This window comes from Rana temporaria, chromosome 8 (assembly GCF_905171775.1).
Source record: "Rana temporaria chromosome 8, aRanTem1.1, whole genome shotgun sequence".
NCBI lineage: Eukaryota > Metazoa > Chordata > Amphibia > Anura > Ranidae > Rana > Rana temporaria.
The window spans coordinates 89,840,876-89,865,118 of record NC_053496.1 but is presented as its reverse complement, the minus strand read 5'-3'; the positions used below and the strand labels follow the sequence as shown (position 1 = coordinate 89,865,118).

At 44.3% G+C, this 24,243-nt stretch overlaps 1 protein-coding gene and 10 non-coding genes across 11 annotated transcripts in view; all 11 read left to right on the top strand.

Annotated features, from left to right (window-relative positions):
- The first annotated feature begins 3,424 nt into the window (after positions 1-3,424).
- LOC120912577 lies at positions 3,425-3,539 on the top strand. Its single transcript, XR_005743111.1, has one exon. It is a non-coding gene; the product is annotated as a U5 spliceosomal RNA (small nuclear RNA).
- Positions 3,540-3,821: 282 nt separating this feature from the next.
- On the top strand, positions 3,822-3,936 carry LOC120912572. Its single transcript, XR_005743106.1, has one exon. It is a non-coding gene; the product is annotated as a U5 spliceosomal RNA (small nuclear RNA).
- A 282-nt stretch (positions 3,937-4,218) lies between these two features.
- On the top strand, positions 4,219-4,333 carry LOC120912571. The gene has a single exon (XR_005743105.1). It is a non-coding gene; the product is annotated as a U5 spliceosomal RNA (small nuclear RNA).
- A 656-nt stretch (positions 4,334-4,989) lies between these two features.
- LOC120912568 lies at positions 4,990-5,104 on the top strand. Its single transcript, XR_005743102.1, has one exon. It is a non-coding gene; the product is annotated as a U5 spliceosomal RNA (small nuclear RNA).
- Positions 5,105-5,757: 653 nt separating this feature from the next.
- LOC120912570 lies at positions 5,758-5,872 on the top strand. The gene has a single exon (XR_005743104.1). It is a non-coding gene; the product is annotated as a U5 spliceosomal RNA (small nuclear RNA).
- A 288-nt stretch (positions 5,873-6,160) lies between these two features.
- Positions 6,161-6,275, top strand: LOC120912574. Its single transcript, XR_005743108.1, has one exon. It is a non-coding gene; the product is annotated as a U5 spliceosomal RNA (small nuclear RNA).
- Positions 6,276-6,922: 647 nt separating this feature from the next.
- Positions 6,923-7,037, top strand: LOC120912573. The gene has a single exon (XR_005743107.1). It is a non-coding gene; the product is annotated as a U5 spliceosomal RNA (small nuclear RNA).
- A 363-nt stretch (positions 7,038-7,400) lies between these two features.
- Positions 7,401-7,559, top strand: LOC120912484. Its single transcript, XR_005743083.1, has one exon. It is a non-coding gene; the product is annotated as a U1 spliceosomal RNA (small nuclear RNA).
- A 1,465-nt stretch (positions 7,560-9,024) lies between these two features.
- LOC120912603 lies at positions 9,025-9,144 on the top strand. The gene has a single exon (XR_005743136.1). It is a non-coding gene; the product is annotated as a U5 spliceosomal RNA (small nuclear RNA).
- Positions 9,145-9,459: 315 nt separating this feature from the next.
- On the top strand, positions 9,460-9,618 carry LOC120912496. Its single transcript, XR_005743091.1, has one exon. It is a non-coding gene; the product is annotated as a U1 spliceosomal RNA (small nuclear RNA).
- Positions 9,619-22,997: 13,379 nt separating this feature from the next.
- LOC120947155 overlaps positions 22,998-24,243 on the top strand; it is a 72,834-nt gene continuing 71,588 nt past the window's right edge. Inside the window, exon 1 of the mRNA XM_040362199.1 lies at positions 22,998-23,064. Within this exon, the coding sequence (XP_040218133.1) occupies positions 23,058-23,064 (7 nt within the window). The 5' untranslated portion in view covers positions 22,998-23,057. The remainder of the gene's footprint in view (positions 23,065-24,243) is intronic.

Below are 24,243 nucleotides of genomic sequence, written 5' to 3'. Positions count from 1 at the left end.
TTTTCTGTGTGATAAAAAAATCAAAAAGACTATTGTTTTTCTGCTGTATGACCAGCAGTGTCTGCCCAGCAATAGGCTGTGCCAGACTCCATAGATAGGTTCCTGTGTGGTGAAGGTAGAAGCCCCAAGTGGCCAGGGTTTATTTTATGTTTGATTTTGTTTATGCTGTTTGGATGCTTGCATTTGTTTCCAGCAAGATGGAAGAATAAACCAAAATCTTTGTTTTCAACCGTCTTCGACTGCCTTTCTCTCTAGTTCCGTGTGTAGTGAACCCATCCAGAGGGTCACACACCCTGCTACCGAGCTAACCCCTTACAATATATATATATATATATATATATATATATATATATATATATATATATATATATATATATAGATATAAAAGAAAATTTCAGTTAAAAGTGCTAAAAGTGGTCAAGCATCAGGGGGAACCCCAGGAACTCTGGGAACATGGGGGGGACGGGATTCTGTTGACCAGAGACCACCTTCCACAGAAAGAATACACATTCGGGTTACTAATATTGGGGGAAACCTTTATATCAGAACCCCCCTTACATTGTTGCATTCACTCCCCCTTACATCAATGACCCCCCCCCCCTCCGACTGGCCTTGCGGCACTGTCACTGACCTCCTCTCAGGTGCACCTTGCAGGGATCAGTCAGTCGGCTCCAGCTTGGTTTGGTGGCTCTGGTTTTATCCTATAGTCTTCTCTCCACAGTCCACACGTCTGACTTCTCCCATGACCCCCATCCCAGCAGCACTGGGATGGGCAAGGGAGAAGTGGTTCTACAAAGTTCTACAAAGTATGGCCTCAGAGGGGCTGAATACAAATGTACGCCCCACAAAATTCTTTCCACTTCACAATTATGCGCCACTTTGTGTTGGTCTATCACATAAAATCCAATAAAAAACATTTACATTTTTGGTTGTAACATGACAAAATGTGGAAAATTTCAAGGGGTATGATTACTTTTTCAAGGCACTCTAAATACATAAGCCTAGGTTCACACATGCTGTATGCGGTGCAAGAAATGCAGCGATCCTTGCTTGTTTCCCGCCCCGCATTGCAATCACACTATGTTTACAATCTGCTGCAGTTGTCAATACAGCGTTCATGACACCCCAAAAGCAACACAAACGCAGTGTAGTTTGTCCGTACCGATCACATGGTCCAAAAGGTGGTGCGATGCGTTTTGATATTTGAAAATGAATGGACTCAAATTGCATTGCACTGAATCTCATATGAATTGAACAGGAATGCCTTGTGGTTCCTGTGTGATTCAAGTTATAGTGTGAACCGGGGATCAACGGGTTGTAGGAAGTTAATCAAAAATCAAAATTATCTTCTGAGATTGATACTTGCTTCCCACCTGCACCTTGCTATTGGCTATTCCATATATATATATATTATCCATATAGCTAAAATCAGTTTATACAATTTTAAGAATTGCATAATAAGTTCACTATACCACAATTATAAAGTTTAGTAAAAGATGTATATATGGCAGCATCCTATTATTGTAAACTGAATTGATATTTTTAGGTTAGGATTGCAGGCATCCAGCCCTATTGTTCTCCTGTTATTGTCATATAGAGTGCATACGCACTTATCTTCCATGCTCCCTGTGTGCCTGTATTTAACATAAATGGGTCTGTTTTTGAACTGTTTAAACCTATATATAGCTCAAATGATTTATTCATCTGTATTGTTTCTTTATTAGACTACACGCACAAAAATAGCAGTTATTTTTAGAGTCCAAGGAGATTTGAATATACCAGTCACATGGCTGAAAATAAAGACTACAGAATATGCGTCCAGGGCTAATCACTTGCATATGATATATTCTTGAGAGATTACATGCGAGTGTGATTGATTAGCTGTGTGAGACAGCAGCCTCCCATTGCTTTCAATAGGGCCGCCTACGTGAAGCCAATCGCAGGAACCGCTGCTGGGGTTCGTCCACCTAATCAAAGGCAAGGTGCATTCGCAGGTGTAAATGCACCCTTCTTAAAGAACACTCACTGTGGTCCAGTGGTGGACAATCACGGCCCCTGATAGGCCAGTATAACTGGCCCTGTTGTACCGGGCCCCCGGCCAGCAGGGGGGCCTGGCAACCCGATCAGATAATTAATTAAATGTAAAAATAAAAAATAAAATCCTCCAGCCATGTCCCTTAACGACAACATCATCCCCCCACCAAAGCCCCCCCCCCCCCCCCGGCCACGTTTAGATTTTACTGTTTCTGTTTATGATCGCTAATTGAAGTAGCGGCAGGGAAGGGACTTTTTTCTGTATTTCGGACGCGGAAGAATATCTCTTCCGCGGCCGCTCCTCGTGCTAGCTTAAGTCCCGGCCAGCACGTCGCCTGTGTAGTGCCGTCCTCCGTGCGTCGCGGAGTGATTCCTTCCTGTCTCTGAGTCTCTCCGCGTGAGAATAACAGTGGGGCGATTCAGGTGACGCTTCCCATCCAACTGACCCTCAAGTCCAGGCAGCAGCAGCCATCAGGGAAGAAGTGACTCCTTGGGCCCAGGCAGCTAAAAATTACACAGGTGTATGCTTGGGGGGGGGGGGGGGGGCTTCAAGATCTCCTACTACTACGCGTCGCTTTCCTGGTGACGTCATCCCTGTTCGTCCATCGGCACACACGGCTTGCAGCGCCTGCACAGGATCCCCCTGCCCACCGCCGAAAATAAAGATTCCACCAGCGGCAGAAGGACAGATCCCCTGCATCCCACAGCGCTGTACCAGGGACAAGGGAAAGGACTCCACCAGATGATACCTACCTATTCTCCTGAAAAATTGCTTCCACACGCTTTTGATTGACCACCAAAATGTGAGTGTTTTTTTTAACTTGTGGCTTTTTAAAAATTTAAAATTAAAACTGTCTTAAGTATTGCACCCAGAGGCGCCTCTCTCCTTGTTTGTCTCCTAGATTGGAACATGGTCTCGGTTCCCTATTGACGGCAGCCCTGAGTACATACTCCCATTCAAGCATACCTGCACATCCCCCATCACCACCCCAAACAGCCGGAACTTTTACTGATTTCAGCTTTTTATACTGACTATGCTGCCTCCAATAACAATGCTCTGATAAACTTCTTGCGCATAATTTACTCGCTATAATGCTGGGCCTCCTTGGTGAAAAATAGCTTGAGTTCCTTTGATTTGTAAAGGCACGCAGATGGGGTTAATGTTATTGTTGTTGGTGGTAAACGCGGCCTAGAAAACGATTTGATGGTCTCGATCCACCTGCGCATATATTTGCCACCAGTTCCATGGCCGTGTACCTTATATTGTTCTGATGAAGCCGATTGTTACGCGTGCCTTCTGATTCCTGCCCCCCATGCAGCTGCACAGACATGCAAATTAGGTTGTCTTGGAGTCTCCATGAGTTGAACAGCATCTTTGTTCTGTTGGGTTAAACTCTGGGTTCTCTTGAGCAGGAATAAATCTTTTGCTTTTTACTAAAGATTTCTGTGGAGAGGAACAACAATGAGTTTCGGGGAATTTTTTGATGCCTGGCTAATGCTGGGCCTCCTTGGTGAAAAATAGCTTGAGTTCCTTTGATTTGTAAAGGCACGCAGTTGGCGTTGTTTTTGGTGGTGGTAAACGCGGCCTAGAAAACTATTTGATGGTCTTGATCCGCCTGCGCATATATTTGCCACCAGTTCCATGGCCGTGTGCCTTATATTGTTCTGATGAAGCCGATTGTTACGCGTGCCTTCTGATTCCTGCCCCCCATGCAGCTGCACAGACATGCAAATTAGGTTGTCTTGGAGTCTCCATGAGTTGAACAGCATCTGTGTTCTGTTGGGTTATACTCTGGTTTCTCTTGAGCATGAATAAATCTTTTGCTTTTTACTAAAGATTTCTGTGGAGAGGAACAACAATGAGTTTTGGGGAATTTTTTGATGCCTGGCTAATGCTGGGCCTCCTTGGTGAAAAATAGCTTGAGTTCCTTTGATTTGTAAAGGCACGCAGTTGGCGTTGTTTTTGGTGGTGGTAAATGCGGCCTAGAAAACGATTTGATGGTCTTGAATCACCTGCGCATATATTTGCCACCAGTTCCATGGCCGTGTGCCTTATATTGTTCTGATGAAGCCGATTGTTACGCGTGCCTTCTGATTCCTGCCCCCCATGCAGCTGCACAGACATGCAAATTAGGTTGTCTTGGAGTCTCCATGAGTTGAACAGCATCTGTGTTCTGTTGGGTTATACTCTGGTTTCTCTTGAGCATGAATAAATCTTTTGCTTTTTACTAAAGATTTCTGTGGAGAGGAACAACAATGAGTTTTGGGGAATTTTTTGATGCCTGGCTAATGCTGGGCCTCCTTGGTGAAAAATAGCTTGATTTCTTTTGATTCGTGAAGGCACGCAGACGGCATTGCTGTTGTTTTTGGTGGTGGTAAACGCAGCCTAGAAAACGATGTGATGGTCTCAATCCACCTGCGCATATATGAGCCACTAGTTCCATGGCCGTGTGCCTTATATTGTTCTGATGAAGCCGATTGTTATGCGTGCCTTCTGATTCTTGCCCCCCATGCAGCTGCACAGACATGCAAATTAGGTTGTCTTGGAGTCTTCATGAGTTGAACAGAATCTGTGTTCTGTTGGGTTATACTCTGGTTTCTCTTTAGAATTAATAAATCTTATGTGTTTCACTAAAGATTTTTGTGGAGAAGAATAATCGCGTTTCCTTGGTGAAAAATAGCTTGAGTTCCTTTGATTTGTAAAGGCACGCAGATGGTGGTAATGTTGTTGTTGTTGTTGGTGGTAAATGCGGCCTAGAAAACGATTTGATGGTCTTGAATCACCTGCGCATATATTTGCCACCAGTTCCATGGCCGTGTGCCTTATATTGTTCTGATGAAGCCGATTGTTACGCGTGCCTTCTGATTCCTGCCCCCCATGCAGCTGCACAGACATGCAAATTAGGTTGTCTTGGAGTCTCCATGAGTTGAACAGCATCTGTGTTCTGTTGGGTTATACTCTGGTTTCTCTTGAGCATGAATAAATCTTTTGCTTTTTACTAAAGATTTCTGTGGAGAGGAACAACAATGAGTTTTGGGGAATTTTTTGATGCCTGGCTAATGCTGGGCATCCTTGGTGAAAAATAGCTTGAGTTCCTTTGATTTGTAAAGGCACGCAGTCGGCGTTGTTGTTGTTTTTGGTGGTGGTAAATACGGCCTAGAAAACGATTTGATGGTCTCAATCCACCTGCGCATATATTTGCCACTAGTTCCATGGCCGTGTGCCTTATATTGTTCTGAGGAAGCCGATTGTTACGCGTGCCTTCTGATTCCTGCACCCCATGCAGCTGCACAGACATGCAAATTAGCTTGTCTTGGAGTCTCCATGAGTTGAACATAATCTGTGTTCTGTTGGGTTATACTCTGGTTTCTCTTTAGAATTAATAAATATTTTGTGTTTTACTAAAGATTTTTGTGGAGAGGAACAATCGTGTTTCCTTGGTGAAAAATAGCTTGAGTTCCTTTGATTTGTAAAGGCACGCAGATGGCGGTAATGTTGTTGTTGTTGGTGGTAAATGCAGCCTAGAAAATTATTTGATGGTCTTGAATCACCTGCGCATATATTTGCCACCAGTTCCATGGCCGTGTGCCTTATATTGTTCTGATGAAGCCGATTGTTACGCGTGCCTTCTGATTTCTGCCCCCCATGCAGCTGCACAGACATGCAAATTAGGTTGTCTTGGAGTCTCCATGAGTTGAACAGCATCTGTGTTCTGTTGGGTTATACTCTGGTTTCTCTTGAGCATGAATAAATCTTTTGCTTTTTACTAAAGATTTCTGTGGAGAGGAACAACAATGAGTTTTGGGGAATTTTTTGATGCCTGGCTAATGCTGGGCCTCCTTGGTGAAAAATAGCTTGATTTCTTTTGATTTGTGAAGGCACGGAGACGGCATTGCTGTTGTTTTTGGTGGTGGTAAACGCGGCCTAGAAAACGATTTGATGGTCTTGAATCACCTGCGCATATATTTGCCACCAGTTCCATGGCCGTGTGCCTTATATTGTTCTGATGAAGCCGATTGTTACGCGTGCCTTCTGATTCCTGCCCCCCATGCAGCTGCACAGACATGCAAATTAGGTTGTCTTGGAGTCTCCATGAGTTGAACAGCATCTGTGTTCTGTTGGGTTATACTCTGGTTTCTCTTGAGCATGAATAAATCTTTTGCTTTTTACTAAAGATTTTTGTGGAGAGGAACAACAATGAGTTTTGAGGAATTTTTTGATGCTTGGCTAATGCTGGGCCTCCTTGGTGAAAAATAGCTTGAGTTCCTTTGATTTGTAAAGGCACGCAGATGGTGTTGTTGTTGTTTTTGGTGGTGGTAAATGTGGCCTAGAAAACGATTTGATGGTCTTGAATCACCGGCGCATATATTTGCCACCAGTTCCATGGCCGTGTGCCTTATATTGTTCTGATGAAGCCGATTGTTACGCGTGCCTTCTGATTCCTGCCCCCCATGTAGCTGCACAGACATGCAAATTAGGTTGTCTTGGAGTCTCCATGAGTTGAACAGAATCTGTGTTCTGTTAGGTTATACTCTGGTTTCTATTGAGCATTAATAAATCTTTTGCGTTTCACTAAAGACTTTTGTGGAGAGGAACAATCGTGTTTCCTTGGTGAAAAATTGTTTGAGTTCTTTTGCTTTGTAAAGGCACGCAGACGGCGTTAATGTTGTTGGTGGTAAACACGGCCTAGAAAACGATTTGATGGTCTTGATCCACCTGCGCATATATTTGCCACCAGTTCCATGGCCGTGTGCCTTATATTGTTCTGATGAAGCCGATTGTTACGCGTGCCTTCTGATTCCTGCCCCCCATGCAGCTGCACAGACATGCAAATTAGGTTGTCTTGGAGTCTCCATGAGTTGAACAGCATCTGTGTTCTGTTTCGTTATACTCTGGTTACTCTTGAGCATGAATAAATCTTTTGCTTTTTACTAAAGATTTCTGTGGAGAGGAACAATAATGAGTTTTGGGGAATTTTTTGATGCCTGGCTAATGCTGGGCCTCCTTGGTAAAAAAATAGCTTGAGTTCCTTTGATTTGTAAAGGCACGCAGACGGCGTTCATGTTGTTGGTGGTAAACGCGGCCCAGAAAACGATTTGGTGGTCTTGATCCACCTGCGCATATATTTGCCACCAGTTCCATGGCCGTGTGCCTTATATTGTTCTGATGAAGCCGATTGTTACGCGTGCCTTCTGATTCCCGCCCCCAATGCAGCTGCACAGACATGCAAATTAGGTTGTCTTGGAGTCTCCATGAGTTGAACAGCATCTTTGTTCTGTTGGGTTATACTCTGGTTTCCCTTTAGAATGAATAAATCTTTTGCGTTATGCTAAAGATTTTTGTGGAGAGGATCAATCGTGTTTCCTTACTTACCTGGCAGGGGAGACACCATGATCATGAAGGTGGTTCTCCCAGGGCGAGGCACGGCTATTGCACACTCTAGGCCGTGCTGATCGTGGTTGTCTTCCCTGCCGCTTCTCGGCCTTTTGGCTGGGACTGGGTGTGGTATCTGTCCTTATCAGTTGTCAGCGGAGCGCTGAAGCACCTCCTACATGGGGAGGGTGGATGCAATCCAATGACGTCATTGCACCTGGAAGGATGGTTTCAGCAGGGACTACGCCGTGCTGCCCGACAGAATACTGGGGGCCGGCCCATGGTTGAGTCTGAGCCATCTGGAAGGGTGCTCCTGGTGAGGATGGGTGCTGCGCTTGGTCTTGGTCTTTTTGCCGAGTTCTCTTCTGGCTGGCTGGTGTAAGTGCCATCTCTGTCAGCGATCCGGTTGGAGGAGCTGGTAATGCCCTGTGGTAAGACGGGGCAGAGCCATGCAAATCCGCTGGGTTGACGGAGGGTCTGGAGGGGCTAGTATTGGTGGAGGCTGTTACCTGAGCGGCAGTTCTCCCCAAGAAAACCTTGAAGGGCTCTCTAGCTGACAGGGGTGGAGGGCTGCACTGGCCGGTCGGGGGGTCGGATATGGAACGAAAAGCCTATGGTGCATGTTCCCCTGGAGTGGCAGTCCAGGGGTATCTGAAGATCACTGTGTGTGAGGGACACATTGATTGAAGGATACCACGGTCACTGCACCAGATACACGCTTTTTTTAGCACCTGCCTCCTGGGCCGGGCCTTTTGGCTAGGACCGGAGGAATTTTTTATTCCTGGCCGGAGGGCCTGGTCATTGTTTCACCACAATGGCCACTTCTTTCACTCTCCTCTCCACTATCCCTTCCCCCACTTTATTTTATTTAAGCCTGTGTTTGTCACTTTTTTGTCTTTTTTTTTGTTGTGCACGTTTTGTCACTGTGTGATTAGTAGGGTGCGGGTCCTCGGGCCAGCCCTGAACGTCTTGGGAGTGGGTGGACATGGCCTTCTGGCTTAGTTCGCCTGCTCTCATGGGGTCTCCCTTCGGGGGAGCCCCACCTAGTACTGGGAGGGTTCTGTTTCGGCAGTCCCTCCAAGGAAGTTGGGTCCGTGTCGGCTTCGGTTGCTCGGACCACAGTACCTCAGTCCCCGTCTGGAGCCTAACGCCCCGGGGGATCAGGGTTATGGGTCCCTCTTCACAGGAGGACCACTTGACGTTGCACCCGTCTGCACGTTTTTGTGAACACTCTTTATGTGTGTGCACATTTTTTCTGCACCGGGTGGAGTTTTTTGGGTGTGTTCACACGCCATAGGCTTTTCAAAAAAAAAAAATCAATCGTGTTTCCTTGGTGAAAAATAGCTTGAGTTCCGTTGATTTGTAAAGGCACGCAGAAGGTGTTAATGTTGTTGTTGGTGGTAAACGCGGCCTAGAAAACGATTTGATGGTCTTGATCCGCCTGCCTATATATTTGCCACCAGTTCCATGGCCATGTGCCTTATATTGTTCTGATGAAGCCGATTGTTGCGCGTGCCTTCTGATTCCTGCCCCCCCCCCATGTAGCTGCACAGACATGCAAATTAGGTTGTCTTGGAGTCTCCATGAGTTGAACAGAATCTGTGTTCTGTTAGGTTATACTCTGGTTTCTATTGAGCATTAATAAATCTTTTGCGTTTCACTAAAGACTTCTGTGGAGAGGAACAATTGTGTTTCTTTGGTGAAAAATTGTTTGAGTTCTTTTGATTTGTAAAGGCATGCAGACGGCGTTAATGTTGTTGGTGGTAAACGCGGCCTAGAAAACGATTTGATGGTCTTGATCCACCTGCGCATATATTTGACTCCAGTTCCATGGCCGTGTGCCTTATGTTGTTCTGATGAAGCCGATTGTTACGCGTGCCTTCTGATTCCCGCCCCCCATGCAGCTGCATTGACATGCAAATTAGGTTGTCTTGGAGTCTCCATGAGTTGAACAGCATCTTTGTTCTGTTGGGTTATACTCTGGTTTCTCTTTAGAATGAATAAATATTTTGTGTTTCATTAAAGATTTTTGTGGAGAGAAACAATCGCGTTTCCTTACCTGGCAGGGGAGACACCATGATCATGAAGGCGGTTCTCCCAGGGCGAGGCACGGCTATTGCACACTCTAGGCCGTGCTGATCGTGGTTGTCTTCCCTGCCGATTCTCGGCCTTTTGGCTGGGACTGGGTGTGGTATCTGTCCTTATCAGTTGTCAGCGGAGCGCTGAAGCACCTCCCACATGGGGAGGGTGGATGCAATCCAATGACGTCATTGCACCTGGAAGGATGGTTTCAGCAGGGACTACGCTGTGCTGCCCGACAGAATACTGGGGGCCGGCCCATGGTTGAGTCTGAGCCATCTGGAAGGGTGCTCCTGGTGAGGATGGGTGCTGTGCTTGGTCTTGGTCTTTTTGCCGAGTTCTAGTCTGGCCTTCTGGCTGGCTGGTGTAAGTGCTATCTCTGTCAGCGATCCGGTTGGAGGAGCTGGTAATGCCCTGTGGTAAGACGGGATAGAGCCATGCAAATCCGCTGGGTTGACGGAGGGTCTGGAGGGGCTAGTATTGGTGGAGGCTGTTACCTGAGCGGCAGTTCTCCCCAAGAAAACCTTGAAGGGCTCTCTAGCTGCCAGGGGTGGAGGGCTGCACTGGCCGGTCGGGGGGTCGGATATGGAACGAAAAGCCTATGGTCTTGATCCACCTGCGCATCTATTTGCCACCAGTTCCATGGCCGTGTGCCTTATATTGTTCTGATGAAGCCGATTGTTACGCGTGCCTTCTGATTCCCGCCCCCCATGCAGCTGTATTGACATGCAAATTAGGTTGTCTTGGAGTCTCCATGAGTTGAACAGCATCTTTGTTCTTTTGGGTTATACTCTGGTTTCTCTTTAGAATGAATAAATATTTTGTGTTTCACTAAAGATTTTTGTAGAGAGGAACAATCGCGTTTCTTTGGTGAAAAATAGCTGGAGTTCCTTTGATATGTAAAGGCACGCAGACGGCGTTAATGTTGTTGTTGTTGGTGGTAAATGCGGCCTAGAAAACGATTTGATGGTTTTGATCCACCTGCGCATATATTTGCCACCAGTTCCATGGCCGTGTGCCTTATATTGTTCTGATGAAGCCGATTGTTACGCGTGCCTTCTGATTCCTGCCCCCCATGCAGCTGCACAGACATGCAAATTAGGTTGTCTTGGAGTCTCCATGAGTTGAACAGAATCTGTGTTCTGTTGGGTTATATTCTGGATTCTCTTTAGAATGAATAAATCTATTGCGTTTCACTAAAGATTTTTGTGGAGAGGAACAATTGCGTTTCTTTGGTGAAAAATAGCTTGAGTTCCTTTGATCTGTAAAGGCACGGAGACGGCGTTAATGTTGTTGTTGGTGGTGGTAAACGCGGCCTAGACAACGATTTGATGGTTTTGATCCGCCTGCGCATATATTTGACTCCAGTTCCATGGCCGTGTGCTTTATATTGTTCTGATGAAGCCGATTGTTACGCGTGCCTTCTGATTCCTGCCCCCCATGCAGCTGCACAGACATGCAAATTAGGTTGTCTTGGAGTCTCTCAACAATCTGTGTTCTGTTGGGTTATACTCTGGTTTCTCTTGAGCATGAATATGTCTTTTGCAAAAGATTTTTGTGGAGAGGAACAATTGTGTTTCCTTGGCGAAAATTTTTGGAGGAGCTCGTAATACCCTGTGGTAAGACGGGGTAGGACTATGCAAATTCGCCGGGTTGACGCAGGGTCTGGAAGAGCTAGTATTGGTGGAGGCTGCTACCTGAGAGGCAGTTCTCCCTAACAATACTTTGAAAGGCTCTCTAGCTGGCAGGGGTGGAGGGCTGCACTGGCAGGTTGGGGGGTCGGATTCGGAATGAAAAGCCTCTGTGCCCCTGGAACTCATTCACAGGAGGTTATTGACAGTGCCTGGCGGGTGCTGTGTTGCTTTAAGGACGCTTTATGGTACGCCAGAAAGCGCCTCGTCCACCAGCGGCTGAGGATGTCCATCGAGGACTGTTGCAGACTGATCTTCAGCCTGCTGAGAGACTATACCTTGATGGACTTTAAGGAGGAAGAGGACGTCTGAAGATTTCCCCTTCCCCGCCTGTATGTTTACACTGACACTGACTTTTCTTGACACGTTTTTTTTTTAACTACTGTTTTCAGGGTAATGCGGCGTCATGCAGGATGTGATGTTTAGGGGTTGCATAACTCTGTGCAACACATCAGGCATCATACCGCAGGATGGATGAATGAATGTAATTTAATTGTATGCTTGGAACTGTATTGATATGTAGTGTATTTATGCGCTGCGTCGCAGTACAGAGCAGAATGTACCCTGTTGAAAGTATTTGATTTTTGTATATTTGCTTTGCAAAATAAACTTAAATATTGCATGTGCCCCTGGAGTGGCATTCCAGGGGTATCTGAGAATCACTGTGTGTGAGGGACACTTTGATTTAAAGATACCACGGTCACTGCACCAGCTACACGCTTTTTTTAGCACCTGCCTCCTGGGCCGGGCCTTTTGAATTTTTTATTCCTGGCCGGAGGGCCTGGTCATTGTTTACCACAATGACCACTTCTTCACTCTCCTCTCCACTATCCCTTCCCCCACTTTATTTTATTTATTGCCTATGTTTGTCACCTTTTTGTCTTTTTTTGTTTGTGCACGTTTTGTCTCACTGTGTGATCAGTAGGGTGCCGGTCCTTGGGCCAGCCCTGAACGTCTTGGGAGTGGGTGGACATTGCCTTCTGGCTTAGTTCGCCTGCTCTCATGGGGTCTCCCTTCGGGGGAGCCCCCACCATGTACTGGGAGGGTTCTGTTTTGGCAGTCCCTCAGAGGTAGTTGGGTCCGTGTCGGCTTCGGTTGCTCGGACCACAGTACCTCAGTCCCCGTCTGCAGCCTAACGCCCTGGGGGATCAGGGTTTTGTGTCCTTTCTTCATAGGAGGACCACTTGACGTTGCACCCATCTGCACGGTTTTGTGAACACTCTTTATGTGTGTGCACATTTTTTCTGCACCGGGTGGAGCTTTTTGAGTGTGTTACACACGCCATAGGCTTTTCAAAAAAAAATTAAATAAGAAAGCACCCAGACGGTCTCCCCATCAGCAAACAGAGAGGGAGCCCACCTAAAAAACAAAATCTAAATATTAGGTGCAAGATCCGTTTTAACAGTTAGAACAAATAGCTCCCCTTTGGTGTAAACTACATAAATAGAATGCCCTATTACATAGTTACATAGTTAGTCAGGTTGAAAAAAGACACAAGTCCATCCAGTTCAACCACAAAAAAACAAAATAAAAAAACACAGTAAAATCCTATACACCCAACTCCATACCCACAGTTGATCCAGAGGAAGGCAAAAAACCCCAGCGGAGCATGATCCAATTTGCTACAGCAGGGGAAAAAATTCCTTCCTGATCCCCCGAGAGGCAATCGGATTTACCCTGGATCAACTATACCTACAAATCTTAGTACTCAGTTATATTCTGTACATTTAGGAAAGAATCCAGACCTTTCTTAAAGCAATCTACTGAGCTGGCCAGAACCACCTCTGGAGGGAGTCTGTTCCACATTTTCACAGCTCTTACTGTGAAAAAACCTTTCCGTATTTGGAGGTGAAATCTCTTTTCCTCTAGACGTAAAGAGTGCCCCCTTGTCCTCAGTGATGACCGTAAAGTGAATAACTCAACACCAAGTTCACTGTATGGACCTCTTATATATTTGTACATGTTGATCATATCCCCCCTTATTCTCCTCTTCTCAAGAGTGAATAAATTTAGTTCCTCTAATCTTTCCTCATAGCTGAGCTCCTCCATGCCTCTTATCAGTTTGGTTGCTCTTCTCTGCACTTTCTCCAGTTCTCCTATATCCTTTTTGAGAACTGGTGCCCAAAACTGAACTGCATATTCCAGATGAGGTCTTACTAATGATTTGTACAGGGGCAAAATTATATCTCTGTCTCTGGAGTCCATACCTCTCTTAATACAAGAAAGGACTTTGCTCGCTTTGGAAACCGCAGCTTGGCATTGCATGCCATTATTGAGCTTATGATCAACTAAAACCCCCAGATCCTTCTCCACTACAGACCCCCCCAGTTGTACTCCCCCTAGTATGTATGATGCATGCATATTCTTAGCCCCCAAGTGCATAACTTTACATTTATCTACATTAAACCTCATCTGCCACTTAGTCGCCCAATCAGACAGAGCATTGAGGTCGGCTTGTAAATTGGAGACATCCTGTAAGGACGTTATTCCACTGCATAGCTTGGTGTCATCTGCAAAGACAGAAATGTTACTTTTGATCTCAGACCCAATATCATTTATAAATATATTGAAAAGTAAGGGTCCCAGCACTGAACCTTGGGGTACACCACTCATAACATTGGACCATTCAGAGTAAGAATCATTAACCACGACTCTCTGAATTCTGTCTTTCAGCCAGTTTTCTATCCATTTACAAACTGATATATCCAATCCTGTAGACCTTACCTTACACATGAGCCGTGTGTGCGGAACTGTATCGAACGCTTTTGCAAAATCCAAATATATCACGTCCACAGCCACGCCTCTGTCCAGGGTTTTACTTACCTCTTCATAAAAGGAAATCAGGTTTGTCTGACAACTTCTGTCTTTCATGAATCCATGTTGTCTGCTGCTTAAATAGTTTTTTTCCTGCAAGAACTCATCCATGTGGTCTTTTATTAAACGTTCCAGTATCTTCCCAACTATAGAAGTTAAACTAACAGGTCTATAGTTACTTGGTAAAGACTTTGTTCCCTTTTTAAATATGGGCACCACATTGGCCCTGCGCCAATCCAGTGGTACTATTCCTGTCTTTAATGAGTCCCTAAATATTAGATACAGTGGCTTTGAAATGACAGAGCTCAACTCACCTAGGATCCGTGGATGGATGCCATCAGGTCCAGGTGCTTTATCCACCTTTATTCTGTCTAAATATTTCTGGACCATATCACTTTTGAGCCATTGTGGATTTGGGGCTGTGTCACTCCCACCCCCATTTTGGACATGAGCTCCCCCATGCTCCATTGTATACACAGAGCTGAAGAAAACATTTAGTAAATTTGCCTTCTCTTTGTCCCCAGTCACCCACTCTAGATTATTTTGTAAGGGGCCTACATGCTCAGACTTCACCTTTTTACTATTAATATATTTAAAGAATTTTTTGGGGTTTGTCCTACTATCTTTTGCAATCTGTCGTTCGTTTTGAATTTTTGCATCCTTGATTTCCTTTTTGCATATCCTGTTATATTCTTTGTAACATTTAAACAACACTAGTGTTCCTTCATTTTTATATTTTTTAAAAGCTACTTGCTTATTGTTTATAGCTTTTTTAACTTTGACCGTGAGCCACATAGGTTTTATTTTTAGCCTTTTAAACTTATTGCCCATGGGAACATACTTTGCAGTGAGGTTCCACACAGTCTTTTTGAAGAATTCCCATTTCTGTTCTGTGTTCATCTGTGCCAATAGTCCCTCCCAGTCCAAGTCCTGGAGAGCAGCCCTCATCCTTGGAAAATTTGCTCTCTTAAAATTTAGTGTTTTAATATTTCCTGTATGTATTTCTTGCTTATAGTTAACATTAAATGAAATCATGTTATGATCACTGCTACCCAGGTGTTCCTTTATCTGAACATTAGTAATAAGCTCTGCATGGTTTGAAATTATCAGGTCCAACAGGGCATCATTCCTAGTTGGGGCCTTAATAAACTGCACCATAAAATTGTCCTGCAATAGGTTTTTAAATTGTTGTCCTTTAACTGTCCCAGAAGTGCCATTAATCCAGTCAATTTCTGGGTAGTTAAAATCCCCCATTATTATCACCGTCCCAGACCTTGCAGCCCTTTCCATCTGTGCAAGGAGCTGAGTCTCCACCTCCTCATTAACATTGGGTGGTTTATAACAAACTCCAATGATTAATTTTGAACTACGCACATCTGTATGCATTTCCACCCATAATGCTTCAGCCTCATCACACTCTCCATCAACCAGGTTCTCTTTCACGCTTGCTTTGAGGTCACTTCTCACATAGAGACAGACCCCTCCACCTTTCCTTTTTACCCTGTCTTTCCGAAAGAGAGCATAGCCAGGAATATTAATAGCCCAGTCATGTGAGGATTGAAGCCAAGTTTCAGCAATACCGATTACATCATAGCTCTCCTCATGCATCAGAGCTTCCAGCTCACCTGTTTTGCTTGGCAGACTTCTGGCATTGGTGAACAAACACTTAAATGTATTGTTACATTTTTCTCTGGTGTTTTTCATATAATTTATAGTAGTACAAATGGCACTATTATTTCCAATGGCTGTTTGCAACATGGGAACTTTCTTGTCACCTGCCATAACCCTCCCCCCATCTATCCCCATTCCACTCTCCATTAATGTCTGACCACTAACTGACCTGTCTGCTCGATGTAATTCTAATTCACCCTCCCCCCTCAATCCTAGTTTAAATACTCCTCCAGCATTCCCATAAACCTCTCCCCCAGCACAGCAGACCCCCTTCCATTCAAGTGCAAACCGTCTTTAGCATATAGGCTGCACCCCAATGAAAAGTCAGCCCAGTGCTCTAGAAACCCAAATCCCTCCTTCCTACACCAGGTCTTTAGCCATGCATTCAGCTCTCTAATCTCCCCCTGCCTTTCCTGTGTTGCGCATGGCACAGGCAATATTTCAGAGAATATCACCTTGGAGGTCCTTCCCTTCATCTTGCAGCCTAGTTCTTTAAATTGATTCTTAAGGAGCCTCCACCTTCCATGTATACTGTCATTGGTTCCAACGTGGACCAAGACAGCTGGGTCATGCCCAGCCCCTCCCAGTAATTTATCCACCCGGTCCACCACATGCCGAACCCTGGCACCAGGGAGACAGCAAACCATTTGGTTGAAGCGATCCTGGCGACAAATTATTCTATCAGTCCTTCTGATTATAGAATCCCCTATTACCACCAACTGTCTAGGCCTACCTGCACTCCCCTCCCCACCTCTACTAGATGGGTTGCTCTCCCGGCTGTTAGGGGTAGCAGTAACATCTAGGGCTGCCACCTCTGTGTTTGCCACCTCCACATCATCACCCAACTTGGCAAATTTGTTTTGATGCACAAATACAGGACTGGCCTTCCCTTTCTTCACACCCCTTCCACTCCCTCTAACTGCATTAACCCATCTCCCTATCTGATAATCCTGACTTTCCCCTCCACCCTCCACATCAACCTTACTGACCACTTGCTCAACGAGCAGAGGACCCCTTTCAAGGTTGTCATTTCTACCCAGTGTTGCAACTTGCTCCTCCAGATCTCTAATACGAGCTTCCAGAAGGGCAACCTGCTCACATCTGTCACAGCGGTATCCATCTTGGAGCTGTTGCACCAATTTTGCATACATGTGACACACTGTGCACTGAGCAAAACCTTCAACCCTGCTAGCACTCATTTCCCAGTTACAATATAATTACTTGTATGAAGATTAAGATAATACTTACAGTTTTAGAAGACTCCTGTCTTAACTCTTGTTTTAAACTCCTGGTTTTTAACTCTCCACTTGTAATCAAAAATTCCACTTCTGATCAGAAATTCCACACCAGATCTTAGCAAGGAGCCAGCTCTTATGGAGTTTTTACAGACACTTATATACTCACCTGTTAACAATTAAACACTCCCCTTAATTAGCAGAAAGGAAAAAAAAAAAAGCTGTTTAAAAAGTGTCAGAGAAAAAAAGACAAACAATTGAACTACTCAATTGAATATTACTCAATCACACACTATTGAAGAAATGTGTGATGATGCAACTGCTACATACTACTTATATAGCCTTTTGTTTTATATTTTCATTGCCTACAACACACACACAGTCACCCACGTGTTCCAGGTATCAATGCCAGACACCACAGCTAAGAATTTAACCTCCAAAGCAGAATCAAGATAGATTGGTCATTAACATATCCCCAGCTTGCTTATTGAACAATGAGGTAGCGGCAGTACACTGATGAATCATCACTATGGCCTCTCCTCAGGTGATTCTGATGTCCATAAGCCTAGGTTCACACTGGGCTGCGGGAGTTGATGCGGCGTCGCACCGATTAGGACCGATTAGGACGGTGTCATTGCCAGCAATTGCCGCCGATTTGACATGTCAAATCGCATGTCAAAACGCAGCAGTGTGAACCTGGACTAAAGACCAGATTTGTGGAGTGCACGACTAATATTTGTCCTGTGGCCAGATTCTCCCACCTGAGATGTGGATCTCTGCAGCTCCTCCAGAGTTACCATGGCTGCTTCTCTGATTAATGCTCTCCTTGTCCAGCCTGTCAGTTTAGGTGGAGGGCCATGTCTTGGTAGGTTTGCAGTTGTGCCATACTCTTTCCATTTTTGAATAATGGATTGAACAGTGCTCTGTGAGATGTTCAAAGCTTGGGATATTTTGTTATAATAACCCAACCCTGCTTTAAACTTCTCCACAACTTTATCCCTGACCTGTCTGGTGTGTTCCTTGGTCTTCATGATACTGTTTGCTCGCAAAGGCTCTAACAAATCTCTGAGGGCTTCACAGAACAGCTGTATTTATACTGAGATTAAATTACACACAGGTGGACTCTATTTACTAGTTAAGTGCCTTCTGAAGGCAATTGGTTCCACTAGGTTTTAGTTGGGGGTATCAGAGTAAAGGGGGCTGAATACAAATGCACGCTACACTTTTCAGATATTTATTTGTAAAAGATTTGGAAAACCATTTATCTTGTTTCTTCCACTTCACAATTATGTGCCACTTTGTGTTGGTCTATCACATAAAATCCCAATAAAATACATTTATGTTTTTGGTTGTAACATGACAAAATGTGGAAAATTTTAAGGGGTATGGATACTTTTTCAAGGCACTGTACTGAGTAGGTTACATTGAGGGTTCATGATATACATACAAGGGAATCACTACAAATCAATGCCCCACAATGGGCTCTACATATACTTACAATGGGTGTGCCTTAAAAGGGAGATTATGACAAGTGTGGGAATGATTGAGTAAACAAAAAATTAGAGATTAAATCTGGTTGGTATTTGTGGGGCAATACTAATATTTTGAAAAATCAGCCCCTGCAGTACCATAATAGTCGTTTTTTAAAGTATTTTTTTCCATTAAGTTTAAAGCGGGATTCCAGCAGCAGCTACAAACACTGTAGCTGCTGACTTTTAATAATGACACTTACCTGTCCTATGCGCCCGCGATGTCGCCCCCCCTCCCCCCAAGGGCGATCCCTAGATCCTGGTAGGTCCCGGCACCTCCATCCTCACTAAGGGAAATATCAGTGAAGACACCGTGGGAAGGATGAGGAAGAAGACCTGCAGAGGAGTAGAAGAGGCAGATTAGGAACTTCTGCATAGCAACTGCCTTTTCTGGTGAGTAAAAAAAATGTCTTTTTATTTTTTTTATTTTTTTTTGCAGGATTCTTGTGTAATTTTTTTTTCAGGGTGGAACTCCACTAAGCTCCAGTCATATTTGTGTTTTATTAAAAGTCAGCAGCTACAAAAACTGTAGCTGCTGATTTGTAATAAACAAACATTCACCTGTCCTAGGATCCAGCAATTTGCTCACTGATCTGTCTTCTCCACCCATCTTCAGTCCCCGGCATCTTAACTGTGGTCACCCAGCTGTGACAGCTTATGACTTCGCAGCCGAGTGCCCACTGCACATGCGTGAGCAATGCTGCACATTCTGAAGCTCCTCTTTAAGATTTAGATTCAATTACCATTGATCCAGAAAAACACTAAAGTTTGCTATTAACACTAGAGGAAAGATTCAACTGCATTCAAGCATCTGCCATGATCAGGGCATCTCTACACACAAATGCTTACATTGGGTAATCATTCAAATTTAAAGTTCAGTCAAAATCGAAATAAGGCTAAACCTACTCCCACCCCCATTCTAATGCCGCGTACACATGATCGGAATTTCCGACAAAGAATGTTCGATGTGAGCCTTTGGTCGGATATTCCGATCGTGTGTAGGCTCCATCGGACATTTGCTGTCGGAATTTCCGACAACAAATGTTTGAGAGCTGGTTCTCAATTTTTCCGTCAACAAATGTTCTTGTCGGAAATTCCGATCGTGTGTATGCAATTCTGACGCACAAAAATTCATGCATGCTCTGAATCAAGCAGAAGCGCCGCACTGGCTATTGAACTTCAATTTTCTCAGCTCGTCGTACGTCACCGGGTTCTTGACGTTCGGAATTTCCAACAACATTTGTGTGACCGTGTGTATGCAACACAAGTTTGAGCCGTCGAAAATAAATCCACGGTTTTGTTGTCGGAATGTCCGATCGTGTTTACGCGGCATAAGACTATTCTAGCTACCCTTTTAAAAAAAGATGCTTATACTTACCTATTCTGAAGCCGGTCTGGTCACATGCGGCTTCAGTGTAGAGGAGAGATCGCCGACAATGGCTGCAAATGATGTCACCCTTAGGCTTACTATGGAGCATCCATTTGACAGCTGCCCTTCCACTACACCCAAGCTGGCGCTGGGACCTGATCATGTGACTGGACCAGAGTGACTTCAGAATAGGTAGGTATAAGCATCTTTTCTTTCATAGGGTAGATAGAATAGGCTTAAAATGGGATAGGTTTAGCATTAGTTGGATTTTGACTGAACTTCCACTTTAAATCCAAGAAGAGAGATGAGATGCTCTGTAGACACCTTTTAAAGCCAGTTTATCCTGAATCAAACAGTGATTGTGCAAGGTGTTCTAAGCTGTCTGATTGGTGTCACTAAACCATGGCTTTGGGTATCTGTTGTGGGTGCCCTTTGGGCCTTTAATCATTGTCTTTGAATAATAATGAAGATATAGGGCCAGATTCTCGTAGATCCGCGTATCTTAGCGTGGGCGTAACGTATCCGATTTACGTTACGCCTCCGCAACTCAGAAGGGCAAGTGCTGTATTCTCAAAGCACTTGCTCCGTAAGTTGCGGCGGCATAGCGTAAAAAGGCCGGCGTAAGCCCGCCTAATTCAAATTTGGAACAGGGGGGCGTGTTTTATGTTAATAACTTGTGACCCGACGTGATTGAAGTCTCCCAGTGTGCATTGCTCCTAATACGCCGCAAGGACGTATTGGTTTTGACGTGAACGTAAATTACGTCCAGCCCCATTCACGGACGACTTACGCAAACAACGTAAAAAATTCAAAATTCGACGCGGGAACGACGGCCATGCTTAACATTGGTACGCCGCACTTACGCCACCATATAGCAGGTGTAACTTTACGCCGGGAAAAGCCTAACGTAAACGGCATATCTGTACTGCGTCGGACGGCGTACGTTCGTGAATTTGCGTATCTAGCTGATTTACATATTTTGACGCGTAAATCAGCGTACACGCCCCTAGCGGCCAGCGTAAATATGCAGTTACGATCCGACGGCGTAAGAGACTTACGCCAGTCGGATCTAAGGGAAATCTATGCGTAACTGATTCTAAGGTCCAGATCCACAAAAGGGATACGCAGGCGTATCTACTGATACGCCGTCGTATCCCTGTTTCTATCTATGCGGCTGATTCATAGAATCAGTTACGCATAGATATTCCTAAGATCCGGCAGGTGTAATAGTTTTACACTGTTGGATCTTAGGATGCAGTACCTCGGCCGCCGCTGGGGGCATTTCTCGTCGAAATTCCGCCTCGGGTATGCAAATTAGCACTTACGGAGATCCACAAAGCATTTTCCCTTTGTTTTTTTCCCGTAAGTGTTAGTTTGCCGTCGCAAAATTAGGGCTGCTTTTATAAAGTGTAAACTTAGTACACCATGTAAAAGTATACCCTTCTTTCCCGCGTCGCTGTCAAATTTTTTTTTTTAATTTTTTTTTTTTCTGTCGCAACTCTTTTTTTTTCTTTTACACCCGTCGCGATTCTCAAAACTCGGCGCAACGTAACTTCGCGCAAATCACGTCGGGAAAATCTTGTCGGGAGCATGCGCAGTACATCCGGCGCGGGAGCGCGCCTAATTTAAATGGGACTCGCCCCATTAGATTGGGCACGCCTTGCGCCGGACAGATTTAAGTTACACCGCTGCAAATTTCTAGGTAAGTGCTTTGTGGATCGGGCACTTAGGTAGAAATTTTGCGGCGGTGTAACTTAAATAGGAACATTTAAGTGAAGCCCGCTGGCTGTGGATCTGGCCCTAAGAATCAGGCGTATAGATACGACCGGCCAGACTCAGAGATACGACAGCGTAGCTGGAGATACGCCGTCATATCTCTTTTGAGAATCTGGCCCATACTGTCTCTCGTAACAGGCCATAGATGACTATATTTCATCCTTAAAGGGTTTGTAAAGGAATTTTTTTTTCCCTAAATAGCTTCCTTTACCTTAGTGCAGTCCTCCTTCACTTACCTCATCCTTCGATTTTGCTTTTAAATGTCCTTATTTCTTCTGAGAAATCCTCACTTCCTGTTCATCTGTCTGTAACTACACACCATAATGCAAGGCTTTCTCCCTGGTGTGGAGAAAGCCTCTTGAGGGGGGAGGGGGCGAGCAGGAGGGTCAGGACGCCCACTCACACACAGTTCCTTTCTCTATCTGCAAAGTAGAGAGTGTCCTGACTTGCCTTCTCGCCCCCTCCCCCCTCAAGAGGCTTTTTCCAAACCAGGGAGAAAGCCTCGCATTACTGTGTTACAGACAGAAGAACAGGAAGTGAGCATTTCTCAGAAGAAATAAGGACATTTAAAAGCAAAATCGAAGGATGAGGTAAGTGAAGCTGCACTAAGGTAAAGGAAGCTTTTTAGGGGGAAACAAATTCCTTTACAACCCCTTTAAGTGTAATTGCATTTCTAGTGCACTAAACTTGTAAATCCAACCCACCCCCAGTCAGTGTCCCCAAGTTTTATACCCACCTATTTACAATTCAGCGAGACTTCAACACTTGAAAACTTAATTCTGTTCAGGTATGAAAAATGGCAATTGAGCAATGCTTGAAAAAACTGGGCTATTTTTGGCCACCAAAGGTATCCAATCTACATTAATAATAATTTATGCTGTTGGCCATCATCTCCTCTTTTAATGGCAATTTACAATCTGATAACCCTTTCAGTGTAGTGCACACTGTATATAATATGGAAGGCAAGCGCCTGCTTGTGTACTGGCCTGGGGCATTGGCCTTATTAATAAAAGACCTGTGGCTAGCACAAGATTTTATCTTCTGTGCAAAAGACCTTAATAATTTGCTGACACCAGTGAATTTTTTGCAATACAACCTGATACACTTCTAGGACAGCAAGAACGCTTGATACAATTCTAGGACAACAAGCAATGACAGTGCACATTGTGTTCCCTTTTGGAGATTAACTGCAACAAAATATCTTACTAAATTTGGTACATTTTAAAATCTATGAAAAAATGAACATACAAAACAATTTAAACAACAAGTATTGAGTTGCAAAATGTAACCCTTGAGGATTATCAACGTAAGATAATATATGGACATTCTGAAGGTCTTGTCCTTTACGGAATTATGCAAATAGAAACTAATGATATTGTACATTAAGTCGCATAAAAAGCTACTCTAGTCCAGAGTCTATAATTACAGTCCATAATTCTTCTGAGTCCACAACTGTTCCAGGATACAGAGAGTTCTACATCAGCAATGCCAGGTACAGTAATTATACCATATTGTACATGTAATTCTAATGTGCATGACAGCAAGACTGGATAGCATGACCTATTTCCATAACATTCTTCCCTCTTGCTCTTTGTTTCCGCACATTTGGCAGCATGAATATTTTTATATCCCAAGTGTATTCTAAATCACTTCTTAAATGTTGGATTCCACAACCCCCTTATCTCTGCTCAGCTTGGCTTTTGATGAGTCAGCAATGTTTTCTTCCCAGAAGGAAACACATTTCCCTGAATAGATCCTGAAGACACACTGGGAAGCAGCTGATTTCCCAGCTTTTAAGAAGCAGAGAATACTTATTAAAATAGAATATTTTAACCTGGGTTTAAATATACTGTGTAAGCCCAATGGATCATTGCTTGCTCCATGTTTCTTTAAGCTTATACAAATGTTTGCTTTGTGTATCACGCTGCATTCTGGAATTATAAGTGCTATTATGAGCACTGGAGTCATGCATTTCATAACTTGACGTTTTCTTCCATGTGGTTTCATGTGGCACAGATATATTGTAGCTGATGTGTTTTAGCACAATCTACACTACGATCTAAGAACCTAATAGTTACACATTTTTTGCTTTGCCTTTTTAATCTAATACACCACATATTATGACAAAACTCAATCAAAGGAGCAGAGTATCAGTGCTCTTGGCTGTCATGGGTACTTCCATTGTCTTTATTTCTTCTGGGTTTGGATTGTTTGGCACTTGATTGGCCAAGTCGTGATATCATTCCTGCGCATGTCGTAAAATTATGCCGAACTACGCATGCACTGCTCAGTGTACAATAATGCTGATAGAGGGAGAAGCACTTATAACAAAAGAAACCAATAGGATCTCTTCTGGCATAAAAATCTTAACTGTCAGGCCTCGTACACACGACGGTTTCCTCGGCAGAATTCATCAAGAAACTTGGTGGGAGAGCTTTTGTGCCAAGGAAACCGGTCGTGTGTACAATTTTCATTGAGGAAACTGTCGAGGAACTCGACGTGCAAAAAAGAGAGCAAGTTCTCTTTTTCCTCCACGGGAGTCTAAATTTGCTCGTCGTGTTCCTCGTCGGGCTGGTTTCCGACGAGAAACTTGAGCATATGTATGCTAAGAAACCCGCGCTTGCTCAGAATAAAGTATGAGACGGGAGTAAAAGTAGCATTTGTAATGGAG